This window comes from Typopeltis vanoorti, chromosome 9 (genome assembly GCF_054136105.1).
Source record: "Typopeltis vanoorti isolate ZY-2024b chromosome 9, IOZ_Tvanoo_1.0, whole genome shotgun sequence".
Lineage (NCBI taxonomy): Eukaryota > Metazoa > Arthropoda > Arachnida > Uropygi > Thelyphonidae > Typopeltis > Typopeltis vanoorti.
This window is the reverse complement of record NC_143557.1, coordinates 51,729,434-51,755,144: the sequence shown is the minus strand read 5'-3', so window position 1 is coordinate 51,755,144 and position 25,711 is coordinate 51,729,434. Positions and strand designations below refer to the sequence as shown.

The following is a 25,711-nucleotide window of genomic DNA, read 5'->3' as shown; positions in this document are numbered from 1 at the left end:
GAAACTTAAATAGAGATCCTTGTTAAATTCCTGATTTCTCAATCCTTTGTCTTAAATTCAAAATCTGGTGACAGCAATCCTATTTGTTCTGAACCCAGCTTGTTCTTCTCAAGTATTTTTTATAAATCTTACCTTAAATACTTAGTAGAGAAATTCTTGTTTTATTCCCCCCCCCCCCTTTTTTTTTTTTTTTTTTATAAATAGGTAATAAGAGCTCTACTCAAATTAAATGAATTCACTCTTGTGAAGATTATACAGTGTGGTTACTGTAAAATTTTATACCTCCATATTTGAGCATTTTTGATCAAGTCTTTCTACATTTCAGAAATACCATATTTGATGGTTTTTTCTACCATACCAATTAACAGCTTTGTTATTATTTAGAACTATTAGTATTTCGCCTGTTTTCTTTGTCTTGGTAATGCTATGCCAATAAATTTCACTTTTCTATTGATGGTAATTCTCGTAGACAAGCTTACATGCTGGTTATGCATTACTAAATCACTTAAGGAATTGACAACGTATATAAGAATAAAATTAAATTACACTTTAATAAATCCATCACCATTCCCTACATCTGAGGCACCTCGGAAAAATTACAAAAATCCTAAAAAAAACATGACTTGACCTCCTGTTACAGACCATACAGAAAATTGGCATCCCTTATCTGCTCCATTAAAGACCAACCACTTCCCCCAGACCTACCTGGTGTATACCAGGTCCCTTGCAGTAAACTGTTTTTACTATGGCCAAACAGGCAGGACAGCAAATATCAGAATTTGGAACACAAGGACTACATCCAGTTTCACAAGTACAGCCACTCGGGTCTTGCAAACCATGCTCTGGATACATGCCACAGAATACAGTGGAAGAAAGCTACAATAATACACCATAGCAAGTTCAAATTTGAAAGACTATTCATGGAATCAGCCTCAGCCCTAAGAAACTCTCCAAACCTCAACAAATTTGGTTGTATGAGGACTGCCCCAAATTTGGGAGGCTTACATCAGCAGACCTTCATCCCAAAGGCCAAGAACACCTACATAGCCTGTAAGGGGAACACCATCAGGACTTTTAGGAGAACAATAGCTTCCTCGCTTCATTCTCAGTTACTGTGTTGTAGTGCCTATGTGCACGTGCCTTTTTTGTAAGTTCCTTTTGAAGATGGCAACGTGACGTTGCCGAAATATTTATTAAAGTGTAATTTAATTTATATTCTTATATATGTTGTCAATTCCTTAAGTGATTTAATAATTTTCTATTGATGGTGCATGTCTTCAATTAGGTTGAATGAGGTTTTGTTCCAGATTAAACAAGAGCTGAAGAAAAAAAGCAAGGAGGGAGGGGGAGCTTGTTCAATCAAGTGATTCCCCAGCTGCCATTGTGTATGGTTTAAGCCAATACAGAAAACAATTTGATTGGTTCAATCTCAACTTGCCAGCCATCTTTCATCCATTCAGATAATGCCAAGCTCAACTGCCTAAACATCTCCTGCTCTTCATCCTCTGTGCTCCCTGGCTTGCAGCAACACCCGACTAAATATCCTGTCCACCTCTACCTCACACCATATGCTTTCAAAGCCATTAGTGCTAATGGTTCTATGTCACTGGACATTGTGTCACAAGTCCTACTCCACATTTGTTATAGAGTATATAGATGAAGGTCTCTTCTCACTTATCTAATTTTGATAACTTAAACATTTCCTTAAATGAACAGAACATAAGATATTAATTTATACATAAGAAAATGGAAACAAAGAGTATACTGCATAAATTAAAAAAGCATGCATTATTAGTCTGGCTAAGTGAGAAGCTCCAACCCTACTTTCATATCACAATCCTACTTATTTTATGCAAGAAGAGATTTGGAGGGAAAAAAAAAAAAAAGTACCATGTACAGTCTCTAGAGTGGGTGAAGTGGATTATCTAGTCCTAATTTAATGAAATAACTATTTTCTAAAGAATAATAATAAGGTGTTTATTATACCTGACAAGAAATTAAATGTAAGCAAACAAAGCTTGCTCATGAAGTATCTTCACAACTAGTTTACTTGTATGTAGAGGCTGTTGACTTCACATCAATTGCCTCAGCAACCCATAATGCAAAACATTATGGGAAAGATCACTACCAGACAAGGAAGATACAAAGGTTAAATCCAGGCAAAAGTCATTTGTTTTACATACAAGTAGTAAAATGGTTTATCACCATGTTATTAAATATTCTGGATTGCAGATAACTGTAGAAAGTTTTTAATGCTTGGTTACAATGTATATTATCCTTGACAAGAAATTACATTCTTGTTTTAATCCTTTACCATGAAGTCAGCAGCATCCACATACAAAAAAGACTAGTTCTGATGATAATTCACATGCAAGTTTTGTTTGTTTACACTTGGGTAAAAAAATTAAAACAAGAATATATTTCTTATCAAGTACTTTGTGACCTAGCAGTAAAACTTTCTACAATCAGGTGTTTGTACTTTAAAGTGTTCTTCCAAAATGTGAGCTACAATTTCAACTTAGTGACAGTAATAGGAAAATTATAATTGTAAACATAATTCCATATATAATTATACAGTCGTTTTAACAACACAGCTAAAAAACTAGAATCATTTTTTTTATTAAAAATCATTTTCTTATCTATACTTCCTTTACAACAGTCTTTACTTACATGAACTAAATTACTCGCAAGTAAAACTCATTTGAAACAGTCAACTGCTTTCTTTCTACTTTTAAGGAAATATGTATGCTTCATAATTAAGCTAAAGATATTATTATCATCATGGATTGTATGAAAAAAATTTTGCAAAGCATTGTGTTACAGAATATTTTTTTTTTGTTCTTCCAAACCCTTAAAATCTCTTGACTAGTTAATCACTCAGTAGAAACTACATACTGGTGAAGAAATACAAATTTACAAAAACTCTTACAGAAGAATGAAAAACATTATTGCCTTTGGCATCGAATGCAATTAGTCACCAACCATAAGATCACCAAAAAAAATTGTGCACAAAATCTATACAAGATGTAATTATGCAAATGATTTTGACCACTGCAAATTAAAGTATTACATCATAATCAACAAAATAGTAAAAGTTGCTTTTATGTTAACAATAATTACACACAGGTAAAAAAAATATTAAAAAATAAGCCAGTCTTCAAAAATTTTCTGCCTGAAATTGTAATTTGCCAGGTGATGTCAAAGACTATAGTTAATACCAGATGAATAAAATCAAATAATGTTTTAAATTTATATTTTGACTACTAAGTAGAAGGAAGTAATGCTGAAAAGTAATAACAGTATCAATAATAAACTATTATTTAATCAAAAGGCTTTTAGTTACAAATATTTTACCAAGTAAATTTGTGAAGACTGAAATAGAATTAATTTTTACTGGCATCAGAGTAAAATTCCACAGAATTAACTGTCATTGAAAAAAAAAAAAAAAAAAGTTGATATATCACATAACTGCATCACAGGTGTGAAGTTTATATATTTATATGAGAAACACAGAGTTCAAGCTATCAGAATCTGATCTGTGATCTAAGCAGATATTAAATATGATGCTCCCAAGTCAGTATAATTGCAGCCAATTAAATGCTTTATATGCTGCATGCTAAGAACAGAAAAAGATGTGATGATTACTTAAAATAAAAGGCACTTTTCTGTAGGAAGTGAAACACTTTCAAAACAGAGCCAAGAACTGTTTTATGATCAGTCTACATACTACCTAACAATGTCAGTGCTATCATATAAAGAAATAAAAAAAAAAGTTGCCTTTAGTTCTGAAAAACCAGCCAGATACATATCACAAATGAAGTCACACAATAGCAGCCTCTTAAAAAAAAAAGTATCCTTCCTATTTCATAAGTTATGATGGTGGTCAATAGTTGCAAGTTATGATGGTGGTCAATAGTTGCAGTAACACTTGCTCCAAAGCAGTATTAATGCACATTCCACTTTTACACTTGACTTGAACGGAAGTCATAGTAAATACCTAGATTTAAAAGAAAAATATTTTAATAAGTTTTCATTTGAACATATTGATTTATCAACTACAGCTATATGTTTGGATTAACCAGCATTCATTCCTAGGTAATTATTATTATTATTATTTAATCTCAGAATAGCTACTATAATACACGTAAACACAAAATCAAATTATTGGAATGCATATTAAAAATGTTCGATTACAATCTGCAACTTGTTACAATAAATAAATTCAATGATATATGTTGAATGCCTTCCAAATGCTACTAACCACTTTCATATGTCATCAGGCCAGCACCAATAGCAATACAGCAAACTCAATGCTGCGTTATCGAAATAGGTTTTTCTGAATACTAGAGTCTCCAGTATAAAGCTTTTTCTGTGATGTGCTAAAGTGCACCATTAGATGTGGGATATGTGAATTTTTGTTCCCACAATAATAGTGCTCTTAGTCGCATCATGTATTTCATTAAAAAAAAAAATATATATATACACACACACACACACACACAAAAATGAAATTTGAATAGATGGTGATGAGCAAGAATAAGCTCATCACCGGCAGCAGAAGCAACATATAGTACTAAGAGATTGAAAATGTAGTCTTAACCTGCAGGATAAAAAGGCATGTTGAAGTATCAGGCAGAAGGGAAATTGTGTGGAATTATAAGGCATGCAACTATGGAGATCTCTCATACTCCATGGAGATCAGGAAAATAATCTATTTCTACCTACCATACAAAGACAACAAGTGTAAACCCACATTATCACACAGCTGACTTTACAGGATGAAACTAAAGTGAAAGAATCAGATGACTAAAATTCTAACATTCTAAATTATTATAAACACATTATATCTAATGATTTGTTTTTTTCTATAAAGAAATATCATGTAAGTGCAGAAACTATGCATTCATTCTATGAAGTAATTTTTAACTAGGATTATGAATAAACAAAATTTAGAATAGACAGCAAGCTTTTTAAAATTGGACATATATGATTAATTTCAGATATAACCGTTTTGTAATTATCAGGAATAAAATTCTTCAGGAACAAAAAATGCATCTTCAGCAAGTATAATTAAATAAAATAAAGAACAATAATAATCATAATTATCATTTAAATATAAAGAGCCAATAGGCTTCATTTCGGCGATATAAACATTATTTAAATTAAGGGGATATTAAATCCCACATTGTTTTAAAACCAAATAAGAAACTCAAAGATTGGAATCAGAGAGTTTCATGCCAAATAATATAAACTATAATGTAAACAAATGTAAACTATAAAAGTATCGGCGATTACTAGCGTGAGCTAATGCAAGTAGTCCTTGTATGTAGTACAATCTCGGACAACTTGCAGCAAAGGTGGTAAAGTTCTGATCGCTATTCTTGGTATTTTCCATAATGTAAAAACACATTTCCTAGGCTTCATTAGTGAGTAGCTAGACCAAATAGATATCAAAGGGTATAGTAAAAAGAACTTATATACTCTGCTATATGAGTTGTCAAAAAGGTGCAACCATTAAGTTACTTAAATATAAAGAGCCAATAGGCTTCATTTCGGCGATATAAACATTATTTAAATTAAGAGGTCTAGCTACTCACTGATGAAGCCTCAAAAAAGACTGAAACTGGTCTCGGTAGTGACCACCCACCATAATGTAATAACAGCATACATTTCCTAGGAAATGTGTTTTTACATTACGGAAAATACCAAGAATAGCGATCAGAACTTTACCACCTTTGCTGCGAGTTGCCCGAGATTGTACTATGTACTAGGACTACTTGCATTAGCTCACGCTAGTAATCGCCGATACTTTTATAGTTTACTATATTCGGCATGAAACTCTCTGATTCTAATCTTTGAGTTTCTTATTCGGTTTTAAAACAATGTGGGATTTAATATCCCCTTAATTTAAATAATTAAACATAATTATCACGATTATAATAATCAAAATCAGCTGATCTGGTTGGCTGAGTGGTTAGCCTATCTGCTCTCCAGTGAAAGGCTGTGGGTTCGAATCCTGCCATGGGCATGGATGTTCGTGAGTATCTGTGAATATACTAGTGGTGGACGGTAGATGACGATGGTGTAGTTGCGGTTTGTTGTAGGTAGTGGAGACCGAGCTGTAGAGTAGGTGCCCTCCCTCGATGAGTCTTTGGACTCCCTGGAGGTGTCACGTAATAATAATAATAATTCTGCAATTGCCTTTTCCAGGCAGATACAATATTGGTGATTACATAAATATTGTATTTACTTGTATTGTTTTGTTGAAATTTTGTGTACCCATCAATGCCCCCCCTTTTTTTTTTGATAATAAAAAATATATTACAGTATCAAAGTTTCTTTTATGTTGTTTGCTATTAGCAACAACTTAAGATAAAAGGATTATAAATATAAAAATATATTGCATGTGGTTAAGTCCATCTAATATCTACATTTAAGATTACAGGTATATTGTTAGGAAATGTTCATTTCTTGCTTTCAGTAGCACTGGTTCTGGGATACAGCTGTAAACCATGCAGTAATCCAATAAATTGTTCAAACCCCTTTACATTATTAACACAAAGACCATAACAAGGTTACTACTCAATCTTACCATGTCCAAACAGAGATATTATTATTATTATTATCCTAAGACCCCCCCCCCCATCAAATCAAAGACTCATCTAGGAGGTCCTTTTGTCATACACATACATCATACCTTACCTTAAGCACAAATTCTCTGTGGACACCACACTCTCAGGTAAGGCATTCCAATCATTCACAATACTGCATGCAAAAAAAACCCCTGCTTCTTACTTCCTTATTCACACCCTCCAGGATTGACCTCTATTTCTCCCCTGACCTCCATTTTATGAAAAACCTCTTTAACATTGATCCTATAACAACCTCTTACCAACTCATATGTCTCTATCATATCACCCTTCTTCCTCCTATTCACTAGACTCTGTAAATTGCATCTTCTCAATCTTTCCTCATATTTAACATTCAAGAGATTAGAAACTATCTTAGTCAATCACCTCTGGACCCTCTCCAACATCTCTTCATCCTTTTGAAAACCAGGTGACGAAATCTGTGCACAGTAGTCCATATGTGGTATAATCAAGGCTTTATACAATGGAAAAAGAATCTCCTTACTTCTACAAGTCAGTGTCCTCCACATTCCCAAAACACATTATGTTGTCCTCAGAATTTTGACAATGCGTCCTCTAAATTTTAGATCCTTATCCACCATCACCCCAAGATCTCTTATTTCCTCTACCTCCAACAATATATCCCAACCAAGTGTAAATTCTACATCCCATCTTTATTTCCCAAATTTTAAAACCTTACATATCAAAGTTTCTTTTATTTTTACCTGCGATTAACAACAACTAAGATAAAAGGACTATAAATATAAAAATATATTGCATACGTTTATGTCCATCTAATATCCGTATTTAAGATTACAGTTTAAATTATAGATTACAGCTTAGTTGTATCACAATTTAAGGCTGTAATTACAAATGGCATATACATGTAGTATATTAACAATGAACAGATTTATATTTTATTTTATTGAAAAATACTGCAAAAGAAAACTTTCATTCTTGATGCTTTATTTTAAACAATGAAATTCTCAGAGATTACTTTTTTTTTTTTTTTAAAGCTAGCTTGATTTAAAAAATAATCTAAATTTTGTGTTAGAAAACAATATGGATACAGATGATATTATAGATCTATCTTTATTTTAAAACCCTGTGTGTTTTAAGTTTCACCAAAGATCTTATGAGAACATCTTTGGCAATGAAGTTTGGCTTGCACTACTTAAAACACACAGCCTCTGGAGGCCTGCGTAGTCTAGGAGCTCATATAGTCACCTTTTATTTTTTAAAATTAAGATTTCACTAGCCTGACAGCTGTTTCTAAATGTTGTTTCTCATCAGAGACCAGGCAGAAACCTAATCTGGTGTCATGACTATGTACCTACTGAGAAATGATTTGAATATGCACATGCAATAAGCTTGTGTTAAGGAGCACTCTTTCTTTTAGGTTACACGGTGATCAGCATTCATATTTAAGAATTTAGGAACAAAACACACATGTTGAAATGATTATTTTACTTATTATTAATAAAATAACTAATGTTTCGACCCCTGTATTGGGGTCATCATCAGAAAAATACATGTGTATATGAAAACAAGCTACACGCTCTTGCACTCTACAAAGGTAAACTGAATCTACACTATTAACTGATCTTTTACTTAGCCTGACCTCTAGTGGTTAAAAAAAAAAAAAAAACTACACTAAATCCTTCTAAAGTCCTCCCATACTAAGATTTTCTTCTGGAATTCTAGAGTTCAGGTTGCTATATTAAGATTTTCTTTTGGATTTGTACAGTTCAAGTTCCTATTGAATGTTTAAAAAAAACACTTCACCAGGTCTTCTTGTATTGAGATTTTTCTTTCACTTGTTCTGGTTGCTATAATGGTTGCAAATTGGTCCTAAACATTCTTGGAATGGTCAGACTGTCATTTTTGTTCAGGTTAGAATTGTGTTCGAGCATTTCACATGCTTCTTTAAATTTCCTTTCGAACTAAGTTTTGGTGCAGTGTAGGGACTTGGTACCTTTCCAATCAATTCTGTGGTATGTCTGGAGTGCATAGTCTGAAAGGCAGGTTTTTCCAAAATGGAGGTATTTAATGTGTCATTTGTGTTAGTCCTTCCTAATTGAGATGGTTCGTCCTGTTTCCCCTATGTATGGTAGGTTACATGTGCACTGTATTTTGTAAACCCCTGAGTAGGCTAGGTGTGGAAGAGGATCTTTGGAAGAAACGGAGTAAGTGTCTTAATTTTGTCAGAGGTTTTGATGTTGTATTTGTGTAGTGTTCTGTCAATTTTTTCCGAAATGCCTCTAACATAAAGTATGGCAATGGCATTCTTGAAATCTTTTTTGTTTTTAGTGTGCATCTTTGTGGAAGATCTTGTGAATAGTTTTTTTACTGTATCCATTTTTTATAAATGTATGGTTGATGATCTTGTATTCCTGGTTTAGAGCTTGCTCATTTGAACAAATAGTTTGAGCTCTGCGTTTAAGGGTGCTTATGACACCTAGTGTTTGTGCCGGGTTATGGTAAGAATTTTTGTGTGTACTGGCCTGTATGTGTAGGTTTGCGGCAGACTGAGAAGGAGAGACAGCCCGAGGGAAGACGTGAGATGAGTGTATGTGTCTAGGAAAGGAAGAGGTTTTTTTCAATTTCAATGGTGAATTGGATACGTTTGTGTTGTTTATTCAGGTGGCTAAGGATTGTATTTAGTGCTTCACGGTTATGGGGGCAAATGGGAAAAATATCGACATATATGAGCCAAATTTTGGGCTTTAGGCACGCTGACTCTAGAGCTCGTTGCTCAAAGTCTTCCATATAAAAGTTAGCTATTGGGGGGTGAAGTGGTGAGCCCATGGATGTACCTTCTTTTTGAAGGTAAAAATTGTGCCACACGAAATATCCAGAGTGGAGTACGTGGGCAAAGAGAGCTGTGATGTCATGTGAAAATATGTTCTGCAGGAGCATAGTATCATTGATCGGAACATTGGTGAAAAGGGCAGTTATGTAAAAGCTGACTAATAAATCTTGGCCATTGAGTGTAATGTTTTTAATTTTGCTTATGAAATGTTGTGTATTTTTTATGTAGGAAGGGGAATGACTTACCAATTCCTTGAATGTGACTGCTAATTTTTTGGCTAAGTGGTAATTCGGGGTGTTGATTCCTTTAACAATTGGATGTAGTGGTGTGTTTGTTTTGTGTATTTTTGGCAGGCCATAAATTCTGGGCATGTGGGCATAACAAGGTATTAGTTTTTTGGTAGTTTCTTCTGGCTATGAGGTAACGGATTTAATTAATTCAGTTGTTTTCTTTTTGATGCGTTTCGTGGGGTTGTATTTAACCATTTGGTAGGTGTTGTGGTTCAATACCAAACGGCTCATTTTTTTTCTGATCTAAAACAACAGTAGCATTCCCTTTATCTGCTTTTGTGATTATAATGTCCTGGTTATTTTTTATTTATTTATTTATTTATTATTATTTTATTTTTTTTTTAGGGATTTAAGGGCCAGTTCTTCCGTTTTGTTTAGGTTGCTGCTTAGTTTTTTGTTTGAATTTAGTATACAAGATGTTTCCATACATATTTTGTCAGCTAGATTGGTGGGGAGGGACCTTAGACCTCTTTCGATATGATAAATAATATCTAGTTTGTTTACTGACCTCGACACAATGGCGTAGTTTAGGCCTTTTTCTAGCAGCGAGAGTTCACCTTGGGTGAGGTTGTAGTTTGATTTGTTGATAACCAGGCCGTGGTCCGATGGCAGTTGGTTCCTCCTAACTTCGTTTGTGGGTGATTGGCTGCTCCTTTGGTTATAGCGTCTTGATTGTCTTGTGCTTTCTTGTTGTTTTAGTGCTTGAAACTTTCTTATTAATTTTTCCTTGTTTTTGAGTGCTTGGGTGATTCGTCTATAATTTTGTCTAAAATATCCCAAATCTCAGGATTAACGTAGCTGTATAGCTCTTATTTTAGTTGTAAAACTTTGGCTTGGGTAGATGATAAGTTTTTTCATGCCTCATGGATCTCTTCCCGTAACAACACTTTTTCCAACCAGGCATAAATACAGAGCGCTTTAGCTGATGTAAACTTCTTTTTTAGCTTAATGCAGTTGGGTATTACGATGCTGTCTCTACCTCGTTTTAGAAAGGCTAGTCGATTAATTAACAAGGAAACATGTATCTTTAGCTTACTGTAGAGGCTGCACTGCTTGTGGTTCAAATCTCCATGGATTATGATGACTCTTTCTTTTAAGGTTACACATTTCATAAACAAAATTAAAAATATTACACTCAACGACCAAGATTTATTAGTCAGCTTTGACCTGCCCTTTTCACTAATGTCCCGATCAATGATACTATTATGCTCCTACAGAACATATTTCCACACGATATCATGGGCCCTCTTTGCCCACATACTCTGCTCCGAATATTTCGTGTGGCTAAACAATTTTTACCTTCAAAAAGAAAGTACAGTCATGTAATAAAAAAGTAATAAAATCAGACTAAGTGCTGTATAGTAAATGCAATTTTCTCTGTAAAAAAAAGTATGAAGATCCAACAAATTAATATTTTTGTTATTCTTCTTCTCCTGTATTCAGTCATTCCATCTGAATGATTCTTCAACTGTTTCCAGTAAATAAGTAAAAAAAAACACGAAAACAATGCTTTGTGAGTGAAGTAATACATGCAGAAAATAGATAGAAAATAAATAGAAAACTATAGAACATAATGAGTTAATTTGGGAAATGCAAATTATTTGTGAAAAATTAATCTGCAATACCGAAACAATTTGTGAAATGTAATTCATTTGGTACAAAAAATGATTTCAAAAATTATATCAAAATTGATGATGCTACAAATTTATTATACAAATACACACTATTCCTTTTGTATTTTCTATATTTGTATTGTAATTTCTATAGGTGCAAAAATGACAATACAAGTGCTTGTATTGTCATTTTTTTTTAATGTTATGAGATGTTTAAATTCATGTCAAAATCTTAAAAATAAATAGAGAACATCAGATAACATGCATATATGCACATACCTACTGGTTGTTTTCAAAGGCTTTTTAGTAAAGCATGATTTATACATAAAGTAGCATCTTTAAAAATGGAACAAAAATTGAATACAAATTTTGTATTCAATTCAAAACATTACCATAATAAAAACAGAATACTATTACATTTAATATCAAATGTATAAACAAAATAGAACATAACGAGTTAAAGTTTCCATGGTTTGATATATCAATTCTTTTGTGCCTGGCAAGTATCATGTGCAACTTTATTTCTACCTTTAAAACTTACTGCAATATAGTGTAACTGGAACACATTTAATATAGAGATAAGTTTTCAGAGGTACTTATGATTTAGTGAAGGCTGCTATTATACAAGTACATAAGAATATGCATACAAAGAATAACAATTTGATAACTATTTCAATCAAAGACTAGCAGATAATTCAATTCAAAAAGTAGATATCAATGAATTAAAAACAGTACGAGCAACGTGCTAGCATAATGAGGTATTATAGACAATGAGATACATGTGAGATGTAATAAAAGGGATATACAGCTGATGGGAAAAAACTAATGATTACTAATAAGAATGAAACTTTTATCAGTATTATATTTTTGGCAAGGAGTAGCAGTTGCTTCCAGTTTAATTCTGGTCAATGTTGTAAGACTTCAGCACTTTCCTTGAACAAGTGTTTGAATTTGAAGCAGCATCGATAAAGTAGGTGAGCCTGACTAGAAGATTCTGTGGTCAGTGTTGTCAATTCCATGCTGACCAGATTTCTGATTTCTGAGTAAAGATATAAGACTGGTGTTCTTCTAATCTCAAAAACTCAAGAAATATAACCTAGTACCTACATTTTTTTTCCCCCATCAATAAAATCTCCTCCTGACTGCCTTCCTCTAAGGATAAATGATTTCCTCTCCCTTCCAGGCATGTACCAAGTTCCCTGTTACTGCCACCTCTTCTCCTTTAGACAAATTGGGTGCTCTGTGGAAAAAAAGATTACAAGAGTCTTACACACCAATCTTATATCACCTATAAGAAATCTGAGCAATCTAGTTAAGCACAGCATAGAAATGCCACTGACCACAGAATCTTTTGGTAAAGAACTCACCTATTTCATGCCACTTCAAATTTGACTTGGTCAAGGAGAGTGCTGAAGCATTACTGTATTCCCCAAATTTAAATTTGAATGACTGCTTCTACTTGCCAAAAATATGGGAAAGTCTAATTTTTATAAGTCATCAATAGTATCCCCCCCCATATCAGATATAGATTATTTTATTACATCTTGTTGTTTATTATATACCCTCATTATGCTAGCACGATGGCTCATAGCATTTTTTAAATTTTATTTATTTTGTAATCCATAGTTATTATTATTTTCCTTACTTCCATGGAGTCACAAGATTCATCATCTGAGATCAACACTAGTCAACACAAAGTCTATTATACTACTCCTTAAAATTATTCATAGTCTGCATGTTCACCACCCTTTCAGGCATTCTATGCTCCTACCACCCTTCATGCAAAAAACGTACTTCTTACCCTTTTACTCACCTCCTTTTGCAACTTCTAGGGATGGCTCCTTGTCCTTTCCTCATTGCACCATACAACAGTTTAAATGTCTTGATCATACTCCCCCCCCTTGCCTTTATTCTTATAATCAATGTTGTACAGTCCCGATATCATTTTTGTTATCCATCTCGGCACCAACTCCAAGGTTACTTCATCTCCTTGAAATCCCAGTGATGAGCACAGAAATCCAGATATACACTTATTTATTACCTCTCATCTACATCAAAGCTTTAAACAATGGGACCAGCAGATTTTCTTATCTCCTCTGGTCAATGTTCTCCTAAATATTGCTGCAATTCTTTGAAACGTCGTCACAACCTTAGCGATATGTCCTCAGAACTTCAAATCTCTATTCACAATCACCCCAAGATCCCTTGCTTCCTCCACTTCTTCCAGTTTAACTCCACCAAGTCAGTATGAAGCATCGCATCTGTGGATCCCAAATTTTAAATCTTACATTTAGTTGCATTAAACTGATATCCCCAGTCATTTGCCCACACTTCTTGTTTATCCTCTTGAAGAGCCAAAACATCAACACCCTCCCAGGCTTCACATCATCTGCAAACAACTGAACCAAACAACTGAACATCTCCCTCTAGTCCTATGACAATATTATTGACAAAGATTGAACAGCAATGGTCCCAAGACTGGACCCTGTGGAACTCCACTTGTAACCTTCCTACTCTCTGATACTGCTCCCCCATATACAACTCCCTGATATCTATCAGAGAGCCAATCACCAATCCAATTCACTAACCTGATGTCCAAACCCATATGACGAAACTTTTGTCATGTGACATCCTTTCAAATGCCTTGGAAAAATCTAAAAAATGACAGCATATACTTTACCTCATCCACTGCTGTTGTTATTTTATCGTAAAAAGTAACCAGATTACTAAAACAAGAACATCCTTTAACAAATCCATGCTGGCCTGCATAAATAATATTCCCCTCATCTTCTCAATGATGTATATGAGTTCTAACCAATTTCTTCAAAATCTTTAATGACTATAGAAAAAATACAATCAGGTCTATAGTTTGATACCTCCATTCTACCACCAGCATTATGTAATGGTACCCTCCCACTCTCCAGGAACCTGCCCAGCAAGACTTTCATTAAACACCCAAGTTAATGGCACAGTTTGTCCATGGTACATTCCTTAAAACGAGTGTAATTCAAACTCGACAAGCATAACAGCAAAACATCGTCTTACATAAAAAACTTCATCCACTTTAAAACCACTATACAGAACCATCAATTAGAAGGAAGTGATTGCTTAATGAGCCTTGATGTGTCATCCCTTTTCACAAATGTTCCAGTGGACAAACCAGAGCTCCTTTCCAAATATTCCCTCCCTGATATATGCATAATATTTAAACCACTGCCTTTAATTGGGGTATTTTAGCTGGAATAACCAGCTCATTAAACAAATTGAAGGTGTAAGAATGGGTTCTCCACTTTCGCCCCCACTACTAATTTATACACGGAATCCTTTGAAACACTGGTACTAAACTGAGCAACCCCCCCTCCCCTCCCCAAAGCCCAAACTATGATTGAACTGTATAGATGATGTATTTGCCATTTGGCCACATGGTTCATTTTATCCACTATTTTACAATTCCTTAATAATATCCATCACCGAATTACCTTTATTGCTGAGGATAAAAACAAAGAGGTTCTAGCCTTCTTGGATACCTTAGTTACATGGCAAACAGATGGGTCTCTAAAATGCTCAGTCTATTGGAAGCTCACGCACATACAGAGGCAGATACTTGTATGCCACTCCATGTCACCAACCTGCCCAAAAACTTGGGATTTACAAAACTTTAGCTTCCAGGGCAGAGTGCATTTTGTCTTCAGAACCTGCGCTGCATCTGAAACAACAGGCTCTACTTATACTTTTTAAACAGAATGGTTACAACAACAAAAAAACTTGCCAAACTTCTTAAAAAGCACCCCCCACCAGACTACATATATGCACCATATCCCTGCCCTGCATTAAAGGTACAACAGATAAACTTGGCTCGATCCTGAAACAACACAGAATCAGAATAATGTACAAACACCTTTGGGCAAGGTATCAGGATTCTCTTTCCTTCTGAGATGTCTACAGTACCCTGGCAATGTAGAATCCAGTACTTTAGACAGACAGGAAGACCACCAAAATAAAAAGAAAAGAACATAACAAATATATTCGATATGGACAACAAAAAAGCAAACTTGCTCAACATGTCTGGAATAAAGATCATTTCATCAGATGGAAAAAGCAAAGCTGTTCACACAGATCCCAGTTTAAAACATAGGGATCCTAGAAGTTGTTAATGTGTTGGTTTAATTTTATATAAATTACAAGTTTTGGAGCACCAGCCTATTTCACCTGGCAGCAGTAATCACGGATCACTACAGAAAGCACCACCATCACCCTGCATACAAACACACTTTTAATTGTGTTTTTGCTTAGTGTGTATATTCACAATCTGCCTTTGTTTTAATGAAAGAATTGGAGGGAAATAAGAAGCCAAAAAGTTTTTTTTTTTTTTTTTTTTTTTTTTTTTTTGTCTGTGGAAAATAGTCAAAGTAGAATTTTACAGAAGTTATGGCCAAAAGCTTTGGTCAAGAAGTGCACCAAAACTACACTTCTCTTGTGCAGTCTTGGTTCACTTCTTAGAGAACCCAGTCTTACATTAGGGATAATAATTGAAAGTGAAATGAGGAAATCTTTTTCATCCCAATAACTGTCTCATGGATGCATTTAGCATATCTGTATCAGAGAACTGAAAACAATAATCCAATTCAGGAAGTGAAGCAATTTTGAAAATCACATTTTGTCTCTCTAGGCATTCTTTTCAATGTCAGACAACATATGGATGAGAGTTGCTGTGTGTTGCTCCATAGAAATAAAAAATTAACACCAAATTGTGATTTGAACTGCACTGAGGACAAACAATTTTGTATACCTAGGAGTGTAACTAATGAGCAATAGATTCGGAATATTGTATCATACTACATTTGTTTATAGAATAGTTGGCATTATCTGGTAGGCACTTCAATAATTTTTGTATGATCATTAGTGATAGCAAATGCTTCAGCATCTTTACCTGCAGAAACAGTGCAGTTTTGAAAGAAAAGCCAGTTGGAGTTTTGAACTTTCAATTTTCCAAGGATGACTTTCACTATTAGGGGAGTTCAACTGGAGAAAATCAGCATTTCAAGAAAGGAAATCAGAAAATTCAGAATAGGTGGTGGCATTAAAAGAGAAATAAAGATAGCCAATGAATTTGATAAAATTAAGCAGAGACACTTTTAGCCAAAGAAGATCCAAAAAAGAAGATTTTTATTTTTAAATGTTGTTCCTGCCCAAGAAAGGTTATTAGCAAACCAATAGTACATTGTACCATGGGTGGGCTAAGGATTTTTTTCCCCCATTTTTATCAATTTTACATATTTTTTGGAATTTTTTATTTATTTTTACATAGTCTGGAAGCCCCACTCTAGAAACCAAACATGGAACTTTTTTCAATCCATTTCAGGCCACTAATTAGTGAGGCAGTGGTCTCACGCCAGGCAGTGAAATTCATTTCCCGCCTAAAGGCAATCACAAACATCCATGCTTATAGTGGAATTCAAACCCAAGGCCTGTTGGTTGGAGAGTGGGTATGCTAACCACTCAGACAACCAGGATGGCAAGGGACATTGATTCAGGGCCTATATCCTGATTTACCATAATCTATTCAGGTCAATGATGACAAATATTCCTGAAGCCAATAAATAAAAATTTCATAAATCAGAAAAGCATCTCATCAGAGAAATTTTAAAACACTAAAAACAGAAGATAAAATGTTGACTTTTTTAAAACATGATCAAATTCTGAGTATCTGATCTCAGCTATGTATATACAACAATAAACCAATGGGAAGTTTCAAAGTTAACAGTCTTCCACAAGGAAAAAAAGTGTAAGTGAAAGAAACTTAAATATTATAGATGTTTATTTGATAATAAGCCTCACTCTTCTAAAAGCACAATCTATGAACATTTATTGAATTGGAAACATTGACATGGTCTATCAGAGCAAATATATGCACAAATGCTACTTTTGGGAGTCAAACAAGTGTAACTAGGAAAATTAAGGTCAATAATGTTGAAAGAAGCTGAAATTTGAGTTTCTAGTAGGAAATGTAGGTTTGCAGACTAGAGACAAAGGAACATCAACAGGTTGAAAATGTATATATATATATATATATATATATATGTGTGTGTGTGTTTCTGGAGTGAATGGAAGGTTTTAGGAGGTTTACTTTTTACATATAACTCTCTTTGCTTGACTTTTGATAGTTGTTGTTGAGTTGACTTGAAAGTGGAATATACATAATGGATTCTTTACTAAGTAAGACAAATAATTTCACCCACTAATGCAAACTGTGGCCCTAACGGCTCTCCACATAATACTATCTAGACTCCCTCCAGGCACAAATAGTAGAATAATGACAGCAAGATTATCTGCTACTTAACCTGTAAGGCCAACAATTGAATAAATGTTTCATTGACCTCTAAGGCCAATGAAACATTTATTCAATTCAGTCTCCTATCTAGCTGCTTATCTTCAGAATAACCATTTTAAAGATCATGTTCCCTTAAAAAGAAGAAATACTGGTGCTTCATATGTCTGAAGTAACTGTGAAAGCATCACTCATATTGATACTGGAAAAACTGGGGGGGGGGGGGGGAGAGTATACTGGGTCTTCGCGCTCGCTCAGATCCAAGCATGGTTCTGGCAGCTTTAAGCTTGCAATATGCATAATTGTGGCATATCTCAGTGGCTTTTCCTCAGAATTTTTGGAGACCACACCTCAAAACCACTTACCTTCCCGATATTAGTTCACTCCCAAATCGTTCATTTAATTCAAATGCTAATAATTTTTCAAAAATTTATTTTAAAAAAATCTGAAAATATGGAAAACAGAAGAATTACTATGTTCATAACTTACCTTTTTATTTTTCAATAGGTACAGTCTGTTTTTCTTGTAGTGGTTTTGCAGGAGGATTTACATTTACAGCATTTACTGCTATAGAGTCACCAGCAGCCTGCCAGCACTGAACTGTGTTGAGAGCTATGAGAAGAAGAACGACTGTGCTGTCCACTGGAGGGCATTATTATGGTTTTTGCTGCTGGAGGCGGAGTGCGAGGAGAGTTAGGAGAGGAACCCTGTCCTTGTATCTGCATGTGATATTTATATATGTTCTCTGTACTTTCCACAACACCTTAAAAACAGTGAATTAAGTAAGCACAGTTTAATTTTTAGCATTATTCAGATACTATATACATATATATATATATATTATACTTCATATAACTAATTCAACTTAATTTAAACAAAGGAATAATTCCACATCATGAGTAGAAATTTTTCTATGGTGACAAGTTCATTGCCAAGTTTATTCTTTCAAGAAAGAGAAAGATTTTATTTCCTTCCAAATGAGATAGACAGAAATGCCCAGTCTACTGCTTAAACTTTTGTTTTTTGGAGAATTATTTTCACTTGGCAGATATGTTTACAAAACAATTATATTTATTACTTTAACGAGTTTTCTAAAAAAAAGGATAATTCTCATCTTTGAAAATCCTTTTTTCTCCTTGAAACCATTAACAGACAAAGCACCACAACTGACTCAGGCAACCCTTTCCATTTATTCACAACTCTAAGTGAAAAATAGTCCTCACACCCTTGCTAACCATGCTCTTATCCAACTTGCAGGGATGACTTCTTGTTCTGCTCCCTTTAGCCATATGCTGCAACATTTCCCCTGCATGAATCCTATAAAATCATTTGAGTAACTTTAATCCCCCCCCCCCTTGTTGCTTATCAACCAACTTTTGCAATCCACACATCCTCAATTTATCCTCATAGGGTGCATTCCACAGACCACTCACCATCTTGGTTACTTGCTTCTAGATCCTTTCCACTACTTTCTCATCCCCAAGAAACACAGGAGACCAGACATGAGCACAGTAATCCTGATGTGATCATATTAAGGCTTTATAAAGAGGAATGATAACTCCCTTTTCTCTGATTGTTAATGATTTCTTTCATAAGCAAGCAATCCTGTGAGCTACCCTGGCTACTTTAGCAATATGCCCTCTAAACTTCAACTCTTTATCTACTACTACCACCAAATCCCTGACTTAATCAATTTCTTGGAGTACAGTTCTCTCAATGTGGTGCACAGCTTGTAATCTATTTATCTCAAAATGAATAACTTTACATTTCTACACATTATGACACCCATTTATCTTTTTCGAATACTGACAGCCTATTTAAATCATCCTACAAGCTCTTCACATCACCTTGATTAACTATACCTAATTTGGTATCATCAGCAAACAACTGAATATTTAGTTTCAGGTTATTTCCTATATCATTTATTTACAAGTTAAACAGAAGTTGTCCCAGCACCTTGCAGCACACCACTAGTCATCTGCCGTCTAATGTATTCTGCTCCTCCTCATATTACTTTTTTGGTATCTGTCTATCAGCCATCCTTTAATCCATATTGCCAGTTTCATATTCATTCCCATTTGTTGTAGTCTGTATAACAGAGTTCCATGTGGTATCCTGTCAAACACCTTTGCAATATACAGCAGTATCATGTAGCTATTCTTTTTATTCAACTCAGCTGTCACCATATTATAAAACGTTAATAGATTACTAAAGCATGACTGACCCTTCACGAAGCCATGTTGCCCCTCATACAGTATCATATTCTTACCCATTCTTGAATTCTCTTTTTGACCAATTTACCACCATGCCTGAGATACTAATTGTTCTATAAGTTTCTACAGCAGTCTTAGAACCTCCCTTATGTAAGGGAATTATTCTGTCCTATTTCCACTCCCTTGGAACTCTACCAGAGCTGAGACTTAAAGAGCCTAATCAAAGGCATTGCCAGTTCTCTTGCACAGTCTTGCAAAACACAAGCTGATATCCCATCTAATCCCACAGCTGTATTTCCATTGAGATTCTGCAATATCCTAAGAACCTCCAATTCATCCACCTCTTGTTGGATAATATACCCTTGCAAATTGGTCACTCAACAACCCAACTATTTTATCTGCTTCTGTTACTCCGTCACCATCAACACTCATTAAATATTGGCATTAAATAAACCATATTTAATTAAATCTAATATTTTGTTCAGGGATCTGACTGTTTAAGACAATGTTTTATGACATTTTTTATACAATGTTTTATACAAAACATTGTATAAAATCATGGTGGTATATTACTAATTTGAAATTCAAACAAAATATTGTGTCTGATTAAATCCTAATTTATCTTAATCCTATCTGTGTTGTCTTCCATTAAATTCACATGCCTAATAACAAAAACCTTTGCACTAAACTGTGCTTTGAATTGTTTTTTTCTGTCTGTACTTATGATGGTACAAATTATAACAACCATATCAGATTTAACACAGTGAAATGATGTAATCTTTATCTGATCTGATGTTTGTTTGAAATAACAAAGAGCTTACACGATAAATAACAGAAAAAACTCACGTTTTTTCCATTATTTATTGTGTACCGATATGTCTACTCATGGTTTACCTCTTTTAAAACTTAACAAAGAGCTTGCAGGGGCAAGTGACCTTATACATGTCTGGAACAGATAGTGAGGAAGTGGGAGGTAGGTTAAGAGAGAAAGAGAGCACATATAAAGAAAGCCAGTGTGGTAATAGTTTTGAAAGCAGTGTTTAAATTATAATTTTGGTGCTCTGCTTATATTTTCTGATTCTCCAGATATATAGGAGTAATGATTGCTTGCTAATTTTTTTAAAAAAATTTTTAAGGAGGTTTAAGATAGAAGAGTGCTTTTTTTTTTACCTTAATCCTTTACACATTTTTTTTTTATACCTGAAAAGTAAGGTATCATACAGTTTCTGCTATTTTGGTACTCCACCTATTTTTTCTTAGATATATAAGACAGTAATTGCTACTTGATGTTTGTTTATTTTATTTATTATTTATTTTTTGAGAGAAGAGAGGCAGAAGATTTTTAAGGTAGAAGAGTGCTTTTTTATATTCCATACAAATGCAACAACAAATTTGGTTTTCAGTAATTTAATTTTTTTTTCTAGTAAAGTAAAACAGTTTTTGCTATATTCAAATGAATTTCATAATTTCTGCAGCTCAACAGCTAGCATATCTGAATATAGCTGACATTATAAATTCTCTTCTTGGATCCCTGCTGCTCAGCTTGTTTCTAAATGATATATCATGTGGACTGACTGGAAGAATTAAGTAGCATTGCTAACAGACTTTTAATTTGGACAAAGGAGTGGGGGTTGTAGTATTAATATTAATAAGTGCAATACGTTGCATTTTGGAGTGCAGAAATATTAGGCTGTGTGCTATGTTGACAGTGCTATACTGTAGGAAGTGGATGCGATTCAAGAGTGATGGTTGACAGCAGACCATAGTTTAGAGGGCATATTTCAAGTGTTGCAAAGACTGAACATTGTAGTGCTGCTATGATAAGAAGTACTCTAACATGCAGGGATAAGGAAGAGGTTGTGCCTGTATAAAACACTGGTCAGACCACACTTGGACTATTCTGCTTGGATCTGGTCACCTGGTTTTCAATGTGATGTGGAGAAATTGGAGAGGGTCCAGAGGTGAGTGACTAAGACAATGTCAATACTTTGGAATGCTGGCTATGGGGAAAGGTTGAAGAAATGTGGATTGCAGAGTTTGGTGGATGGGAGGAAGAGAGGTGATATGATAGAGATTTTTAAGTTTGTGAGGAGATTTTATCAGATTAATCCAGAGAGAATTAAAAAAAGAGTAGATGGCGAGAGGAGAAGAACCAGAGGCCATCCCTGGAAGTTATGTAAGAGTGTGTTGAAAATGAGTGTGAGGAGTAGATTTTTTTAGATCATCAGTGTGTAGAAATAAGTAATCAAAGGAACCAAATTACAAAGTACATACATCAGTCAGTGGTTCACCAATTAAAAACTGTTGCCACGTGCCAGAAATTAGTATTAATAATTTTTAATAAATATTATTATTAGAAATATTATTATACAACTATTTTTGATGGTTACATAAGATAAGAATCTCCCAAAAGTTTTTTTTTTTTTTTTTGGGGGGGGGGGGGGGAAGAGAGAGACAATTATTCTGATTCAGATTTGGCCGATGTAAAAGGGCTTCGCAACTTTCTTTGAAAAGGCTTCATATTTAAACCTGCATCTATGGAGAAGAGAAAGTTTATCCTAGTGGATATTGTGTTTAGTATCAATACTATGTTGTGCCAGACCAGACTTTTGAGGTTTCATGTATTCAGTATAATACTGATGTTCATTAATTCTTTTTTTCTACAGAACGGCCTGTTTGTCCAACGTATGTTAGATTACACAGCCTGCTTTATTGAGAGGAATGTTTGTAGAACATGCAAGTAGCTAAAACAGGTGTACAAGTAAAGGAAGTTATACCAAGTCGAGGTATGCTTTTCCAAGAGGAAACACACGTTTATTTTATGTAAACCAAAAATTATGCCACTTAAATCAGTAACATTGGAGAACAATCCATTTGTTCCTTAACACGTTCTTCTGCATCACAAAACAACAGCAGCAACAGTTTCAAGAAAACTATTGAAATTATCCTTATCTGATAAAGCACAATACAGTATTTATAAGCAGTTTGTGTATATAGTATAATATTCTGCATGCATTGTTATTTGCATAAGAAAAAAAATTCAGTGATGTATTATAAATTATATTCTGCCCCTCATTTTTTAAATATTCATACTACACCTGCATTCATTCAGTATACTTAAATTGGTAAGATACGTGAAGTATTCTAATATATGTATGTCGCAGCAAATGATGTTTCATTTCCTTAACACTTTTTTTCTTCATACCCCATATATGTACATATTGTCTATGTGTAAACTGAAAAAGTTATTCATGCAGTTAGCCGATCTCGTATGGAGGTAGCAGCCCCCCCCCCCCCAAAAAAAAAATTTGGCTTTTTCATCCCACATACAGACAAATCAGCCTTCAGAACATGCAATTTACAGACAAAAATACTAGTGGTATTGGTGGTTTGGTGTAGTTGGCGGAAACTGAGTTGAGCAGGAACCAATCGATGAGTCTTTGGACTCCTTGGAGGTGTCACGAAGTAATAAGTAATAATTACATTCACACGGTATCTGGTAAACACCAGCTAATGATAGAGGTGCCAGTTTGTCTTTTGTAGATGGCAACAGAGGAGAAATTTTCTTGATTTATCAGAAAATATGTGGGAATGAGATGATACTACTTCAAAATTCTACCAATCGGTTCCGAGATGCCAGAAATGATTGGAACCTTTGGTCTGTTGTAGAATCCTGAGGTGTTGGAACACAGGAGTCAATTATCTGCTGGATTTTATTAGGGTTGTAACCATTAAATTCCATTAACTTTTTTGACAGTGAGAACTTGTTGTAAGCTTGAGGGAGAGGAACACACCTTATATACTCTATTAATTAAAGACTTGATAACACCGATTTTTTGATAGGTGTGATGAGCAGACTTTTGATGGATGTATCTGCTGGTAAAGGTAGGTTTTCGATAAACACTGGTTGAGAAATTATTGGAGGCTGTGCGTGTAAAGTGGATGTCCAAGAATGGTAAACTACCAGCCTTTTCTTTTTCCATGGTGAACTGAATGTGTGGGTGAAGGCTATTGATCTGTTGTAAGAAAGTGGTAAGTTCGTTTTCAGAATGAGGCCAAATAGCAAAGCCCTTTTACATTGGTCAAATCTGAATCTGAATGATTGTTTTTGTTTCTCTCTCTCTCTCGCTCCCAAAAGTTTGGGAGATTGTTATCTCATGTAACCATCAAAAATAGTTGTTTAATAATATTTTTAATAATATTATTTATTAATACTAATTTCTAGCATGCAGCAACAGTTTTTAATTGGTAAATCACCGACTGCTGTATGTACTTTGTAATCAGGTTCCTTTGATTACTTATTTCTACACACTGATGATGATGTACTGTTATTTTCAGTACAAAACATATGCACTTTCATTTCATTAAAGTTAAATACTGTGGTTATCGTGTAATTTATTATTTATAATGATGCCACAGGTATATTTAAAGATTAATAATGAAATAGTTTCTCAGTATACTGCAAACCTATAGATATAAGCAGTGACACACTATCACAGCTTCAGAACACTAAAATAGATCTCCCTGAACTGTACACATTTTAGTAGTTATCCGATAGAAATAACTATTCTTTTGTATAATAATGTTTTATCACTGCAGATCAAAAGTCAAGTTAATCCATTTGAATTACCTAATGGCAATATTAGGGATGCCAAAAATTTTGAAAAATAACTTATGGACTGTTAGCGATCCTCAAAACGTTTTGTCAAATACCATTATCTCTCACTGAAAACACGGGATATATCCAAAAATACTATACCAATGTCAATATCAATAAAACATTATGGTAAGCAAATTTCATAATTCAGGTAATTTTATTTCAATAAAATTACTAAACTTTGAACTTAATTGGTTGATGGACTGAGTCCTTGACTCTTCATCCCTTCGTGTGGATTTTAGTTTGTGGGTGATGAGATTATTGTGGGTAATTTACCTGCTCATTGTGAGCATTAAGGCTGTATCAGCTTTCTCTTGCAATGGAGGATTTCAGTTTTTTATATTTGAAACGATCTGAGAATTTGTAGTCCGCTGCTTGTCGAATTAGCTGATTTCGGTGATTATCCGTGATTGTGAAGAATTTCTCTGCAATGCCTGTCATGTAGGTCTTAATATCTGGAAGATTGGTTTCTTGATGTAACTGGATGTTTCTGATAAACCATGGGGCATTAAATGCCATTCTTAGGCATTTATTCTGTATTATCTGAAGTCTGTTGATGTTGCTTTTAGTTGTGTGACCCCAGGTTGGAGAGGCGCAAGTTAGTTGCGGTCTGATTACCGATTTGTAAAGGAGAATTTTGTTGTTTATGCTTAGGAAGCTGTTCCTATTCAAAAGTGGATATAGCTGTGCTATGGTCTGACTTGCTTTAGTGGCAACACTATCTATATGTGACTTGAAGTTTAGACGTCTATCAAGATGAACTCCCAGATATTTGGTAGAATTGTGCCAAGGGATGATTTTACCAAACATTTGTATGCTTGTATTCGGTTCTGCTTTATGTCTGGTGAAAACTACTGCGGAGCTTTTGTCTGGATTGATTGCTATACGCCATTTGGTGTACCAATCCTCCAATTCATTGACTGCTCTCTGCAGCTTGATTGTGGCCAGGTGTGGATGGAGGGATCTGGCTATAATAATTGTGTCATCGGCACATAGAGCGGTGATAGATCGGGACAGTTTGGGGATATCTGCCATGTATATGGAGAAGAGGGGGAGATAGCAGAGAGCCTTGAGGGACTCCAGCCGTGATTCTCCTCTCTGTGGATCTGATACCGTTGAGTTTTATTTAAAATTTTCTGTTATTTAGATATGATTTGATAAGTAGAACT

The 25,711-nt window shown here is 34.5% G+C and overlaps 1 protein-coding gene across 1 annotated transcript in view; it reads right to left on the bottom strand.

The window, feature by feature from the left end:
• Positions 1-2,595: 2,595 nt before the first annotated feature.
• The window catches only part of LOC150103039 (putative pyridoxal-dependent decarboxylase domain-containing protein 2), a 468,473-nt gene continuing 445,357 nt past the window's right edge, over positions 2,596-25,711 (bottom strand). Inside the window, exons 22-23 of the mRNA XM_090397610.1 lie at positions 18,162-18,435; positions 2,596-3,997 (exon numbers count right to left, since the gene is read on the bottom strand). Of these exons, the coding sequence (XP_090253736.1) occupies positions 18,248-18,435 (188 nt within the window). The 3' untranslated portion in view covers positions 2,596-3,997; positions 18,162-18,247. The remainder of the gene's footprint in view (positions 3,998-18,161; positions 18,436-25,711) is intronic.